Below are 5,445 nucleotides of genomic sequence, written 5' to 3'. Positions count from 1 at the left end.
ATCAACCGAGGACAGCGGCGAACACCGGACGAGAGTAACAAGGAGCCAGCATGTCTCCAAACAAAATGCTCCCAACAGAGGAGCGACGTCGAGGACGCCGCCATTGTGCCGATCCAAGAGCCGAATCGAGGCTTTCGCCCGAAGACACCCACCAATTCCAAGGGCGCGAGGGGAAAGGTGAACACGCTCGACAATGCCTCCAAGGAGAAGAATGACATACGCGGGTGCCATCATCGCTGGCCCAGCAGACGCCGTGCAAGATTTTCATCTACGTGTAGCCCATCTCCACACCTCCATGGAATTGAAGGAACTGTCCAAGAAAATCTCACACCGCCGCCACCGCAGCACTTGCCGACGTAGCTGCAAAGCCGAGGACCAACGACAGCCCGCCTGGTAGGGTAACCACAGCCACACCACCAACTCCCAACCTGTGCGAGGACCCGCAGCCAACCAGCTCCTCCGGCCAGGTCCCGGACGCCCGCAAAAGTTGTCACCCACCAAGGGACAGCCATGCATCTGACTGAACATGCCTCTCCACGGAAGAACCCAGGCGACACTAGCAGAAGAGCAACACCGCTCGCCACGCCGCGCAGGATTGACCAGCCGCTCGCTGCTCGCCAAGACTCCATCTTGGCCGAGCCATCGAAGCACCGCCACTAGCCTGCTCATGGGACTCGCCGTCGCCTTCAGTAACCGCCACTAGAAACGGACCACCCCACCGCTGCCAGGCCCCACCAGGCCACCCGCCGAGCGCCGACCATCCATCCTCACCTCCAGCCCAAATAATTGGTCACGGGGTTGAAACAATGATTTTGGCTACTAAAGGTGAGGGAAAAGCAATTCAAGAGAGGGAAAGAGAGGAAAACAAGAAGCCTTCTTATGCATTGTGGGGGATTTTAATGGCGGTTTATCTATGTGTGCACGATTACGACTTTTTTCACCATGACTGAAATAACAATATTCACCAATAATTAGGGTATCGTGTATTGCTAGAAAATGCACACAAAATAGGAAGAATCAACTAAAAAATTGGAGGAGATTTACTTTACTTAAGCATGGGAAGCAAGATTCACAAAAAAAGATGAATTGTTTGAGGGGGGCTGAGGGGGATTAAGAGTGTGTTTGGTTCGTGTCCACCACAATGTGCCTAAGAAAACTGAGTGCCTGGAACTGGCCTGAGAATGTGCTACCTTTTTGCCTGGGCAGGCTAGCATTGTTTGGTTTGTGCCATGCCTGGTTAGAGTATTAGAATATGTCACATCATATTTACCTTCTGCTGTTTGGACAGAATCACAAATTTGCATGTCAGGCAGCCGTCCAGGCGTCCAGTTCCACTTGCCTCGGCCAGGCTAATAACTTTGCCTTGGCTAAGGATCCTATTTCATTTACTTCACCAGGCTAATCACAAGGGAGGGGTAGCCAGGCCAAGAAAGCATTTTTTCTCACGACACAAACCAAACAACTACGAGGCTAACTCCAGGCACCATCCATGCCAGGCACTTAGCGGTGTGGACGCCAACCAAACTGGCCCTAAAGAAGAGGAGAGAGGAGCCTCCTCTGTTCGTCCTATTCGACTAGGGTGCAGCACGTGGGTGGGTGACCCACCGCATGACTCCAACGTGCCTTTACCCTTTGAGGGGTATACCGCCAAGACCCTGACGGTAGGGTAAATGGTCTACCACCGCCACATTTAGCGGTAGCCATTTTACCATTTGCCATGCTGGCATGGTCAGCAAGCATTGACTGGGATTTATCACCGTTGACCCCGGCGATAGCCCGTGTAGCCTACCATTGTCGTGTAGGGCGGTAGACCGGAGGGTCAGATCGTGCTATACTTTCAAATAGGGGTCAAATCATATGCTAATCTTTGGTCACGAGGTTGAAACAGTGATTTTGGCCACTAAAGGTGAGAGAAAAGCAATTCAAGAGAGGGAAAGAGAGGAAAACAAGAAGCCTTCTTGTGCATTGTGGGGGATTTTATTGGCGGTTTATCTATGTGTGCATGATTACGGCTTTTTTCACCATGACTGAAATAACAATATTCACCAATAATTAGGGTATCACATATTGCTAAAAAATGCACACAAAATAGGAAGAATCGACCAATTTTTTTTTGAGGAGATTTACTTTACTTAGGCATGGGAGGCAAGACTCACAAAAAAGATGAATTGTTTGAAGCAGGGGTCTGAGGGGGATTAAAGAAGAGGAGAGAGGAGCCTCCTCTGTTCGTCCTGTTCGACTAGGGTGCAGCACGTGGGTGTGTGACCCACCCCATAACTCCAACGCGCCTTTACCCTTTGAGGGGTATACCAGCAAAGACCCTGACGATATGGTAACTGGTCTACCACAACCACATTTAGCAGTAGCCATTTTGCCATCTGCCATGTCGGCATGGTTAGTAAGCGTTGACTGGGATTTATCACCGTTGACCCCGGCGATAGCCCAGATGGTAGACCCCGACGTTAGTCCGGGTAGCCCTATCGTTGCTGTGTAGGGCGGTACACTAAAGGGTCAGATCGTGCTATACTTTTAAACATGGGTCAAATCATATGCTAATCTTTGGCCACGAGATTGAAACAGTGATTTTGGCCACTAAAGTATGTCAGCTGGTGAGGAAAAAGTAATTCAAAAATCAAGAGAGAGAGAGAGAGAGAGAGAGAAAAGGAGGAAAACAAGAAGGCTTCTTCTGCGTTGGGGGAGATTTTAATGGCGGTTTATCTACGTGCACGACTATGGCTTTTTTCACCATGACTGAGCATGCTCTCATCAGACACAACTATCACTTTCCATACAAGTACTACAGTACATTTTATAATACATTTTTCATATGAACTGAACACCCACATTTCATCATTTGTGTTCTTCAGGAGACTAAAAGGCTTATTTTGCTTCCAAGCGCATCGTCTGATTCTAAGATCGATCATACTTCTTAGTAGGGAAGGATTCCCAAGGCCCTTCCATACTCGACGACGCTGCCATATATTCCGTCCAGGTTCTTGTACTTGTACTCAAACCCTTCCTTGACGAGCTTCGCCGACGAAATGCAGACTCTCGGCTTCTCAGGGAGATCTCTGAACCTGAAGATAAGCAATCAAAACAAAACACTTACGTATACATTGGCAATGGCAATTGACGAGCTTCAGAACAAACTCGCCATTCGTACCTATCTGTATTGACCTTGTACTGCGGGTAGTTGGCAGCCAAGAAGCGGGCAATCTCGACGGCGGTGGGGTTGAGGCCGCAGACGATGTACCGCCCCGACGCGGCCTCCTCCTCGGCCACGAACATCTCCGCTCGGCAGAGGTCCTCGATGTGCAGAATCGGGATCGAGCCCGTCGCCCTCTCGATGTGCTCCAGGGCGCCGGCATACGCATCATCCCCGGACAGCAGGGAGAGGATGATGCTGACGCTGGTGAGGTCGTTCGCCGCCGGCGCCTCGCCCACCGTGACGGCCGGGCACACGGTGACCAGGCTGATGCCCTTGTCCTCCGCGAACGCCATCGCCGCCTTCTCCACAAGCACCTTCGAGACGGAGTACGCCTGCGCGACGCGAGCATGCATCACCGTCTCATCTCTCAGTGAAATGATTCAACAGATCGAGAGTGCATATATATGTGTGTGTGTGTGTGTGTGTGTGTGTGTGTGTGTGTGTGTGTGTACCCAGGGACCGGTCTTTGTTGATCTGAGGAACTCCACGTCGGACCAGGATTCCTCGTCAAGGACATGGCCGTCGCCTTCCAGCGGCCGGCTGGACACCGCCGCCACCGACGATGTGAGGACCACTCGCTTCACCGTCCCCGCTCTCACGCACGACCTCATCACGTTCAGGGTCCCGTGGACGGCCGGCTCGATCACGTCTTTCTGCGATCGCCAGTTGAATTAGAGGCAGTGCGCGATTTGGACAGTTGATAGTTTCAGGGATCAGAGAGTGAGTCAGTGATGACAGCCGGAAGAGTGTGTGAGTTTGGTGGTTGTCGCTCACCTCAGGGTTCTCTGGCATGAGGCTCACCGGAGCGGCGACGAGGAAGGCGTAGTCGCAGCCGGCGACGGCGTGGTCGAAGCTGCCCTCCTCGTTCAGATCGGCGCGGAAGACCTCCAAGGAGCCGAGCGCTGCCAAGGCCTTGAGATGCGCGTTCTTCTCCGCGTCATCTGCCAACCCAAAACGCCATGGTCGGGTTCATTCAGAGAGCAAACCCCTCATTCTTAACCGGAGGCAAACAAAGACGTAATCAAATTACCGGGGTTTCTGACGGTGGTCTTGACGGCGTATCCCTTCTCCAGCAGCATCTTCACCAGCGCCGACGCGATGTACCCGCTGCCGCCGGTGACGCACGCCGTCTTCCTCCTCGTCGCCATATCGCCGATGATCACTACCGAGCTGAGCTCTCTTCTCCTGGCAATAGCTCTAGCACAGGGCTCTGTTTCTCTGGCTGCTGAGAGGCAACTCAAGTACGGACGTGCGTGCATTTATGCACAGATGTTGGTGGCTGCTGCTTTGGTCGCCACGCAAGTCGTGATCGATGACCAGCGGTGCGGTGGCAGCAACAAAAGAATGCCGAAGACGACCATACGGTTTTCTCTTATAGTATCTCCAAAGTCTACATGAGGCGCTGCCGATCAAAAGCGAATTGGCCACGCAGGTCGTGATGACCAGAGCTAACGGAATGAGGAGGAGAAACCACATTCCTTCTCTGTTGGCGTTGGGGAAGAATCGAGAGGTCAATGATCGATCCTTCTCAACCGTTTCCTTTTTCTTTTTCTTTTGTTCCTTTTACCTAGTTTTCTTCAACACATGTCTACTTTTCTCAAAACACATTGTACATTTTTATATACATGTGGAACATTTTTATACACGTTGAACATTTTTCAAAATACATGATGTATATTTTTGTGAATACATGTTTTGGATATTTTTTGATAAATGTTAAACCTTTTCTCAGGTACACGTTGAATATTTTCTTAATTGGTATGAAACTATTTTGTTAAACCATGTGTACTTTTTTACATTGTTATAAACGTTTTATTAGTAAGGAACATTTTTTGAAACACGACGATATTTTTTAATATCACGTTAAGTTTTTGAATGCTAAGAAAAACAATTATACTATGCAAACATTACTTTACATTTTATAGAAAAATTCTAAAGTTCTCACATACATAAGTTTAAAATACTATTAACATTTTCTCTTATGGTGGAAAATATTCTTTTGCATCATGCAAACATTTTTATACATTGTATACATATTTTGAAAAAAAATCACATTTTGTTTTTGAAATGCAGGAACATTTTTTAGTTGTCACAATCATTTTTCTACCAATCTTAAAAAGTTGCGAAACACTTTTGAGCACGGCGTTAACATTTTGGAACGTGTGGTGAACATTTGTAAAATTTATAGAAAATTAATTCCCATTTGAAAAATATAAATAAAATTAATTAAAGAAAAA

General features: G+C 48.7%; 1 protein-coding gene across 1 annotated transcript; it reads right to left on the bottom strand.

The window, feature by feature from the left end:
* Window positions 1-2,667: 2,667 nt before the first annotated feature.
* On the bottom strand, window positions 2,668-4,566 carry LOC125539841 (anthocyanidin reductase ((2S)-flavan-3-ol-forming)-like). Its single transcript, XM_048703356.1, has 5 exons — window positions 4,239-4,566; window positions 3,983-4,149; window positions 3,661-3,861; window positions 3,164-3,540; window positions 2,668-3,077 (listed from the first exon to the last, which is right to left on the bottom strand). Exons 1-5 carry the CDS (start codon window positions 4,465-4,467, stop codon window positions 2,930-2,932), a joined length of 1,122 nt encoding a protein of 373 aa, XP_048559313.1. The 5' UTR covers window positions 4,468-4,566; the 3' UTR covers window positions 2,668-2,929.
* Between the last annotated feature and the right edge of the window lie 879 nt (window positions 4,567-5,445).

The sequence above is a fragment of the Triticum urartu genome, chromosome 2 (genome assembly GCF_003073215.2).
Source record: "Triticum urartu cultivar G1812 chromosome 2, Tu2.1, whole genome shotgun sequence".
In the NCBI taxonomy this organism is placed as follows: Eukaryota; Viridiplantae; Streptophyta; class Magnoliopsida; order Poales; family Poaceae; genus Triticum; species Triticum urartu.
Note: the sequence above shows the minus strand (reverse complement) of the source record. Positions and strands in the feature narration are given on the sequence as shown.

Coding starts and splice junctions, on each gene's coding strand:
- LOC125539841 (XM_048703356.1), bottom strand. CDS start 4,467: ATGCACGCACGTCCGTACTTGAGTTGCCTCTCAGCAGCCAGAGAAACA. Junction 3,862..3,982: donor TCATGCCAGAGAACCCTGAG/GTGAGCGACAAC, acceptor TGGCGATCGCAG/AAAGACGTGATCGAGCCGGC. Junction 3,541..3,660: donor CAACAAAGACCGGTCCCTGG/GTACACACACAC, acceptor CGCGTCGCGCAG/GCGTACTCCGTCTCGAAGGT.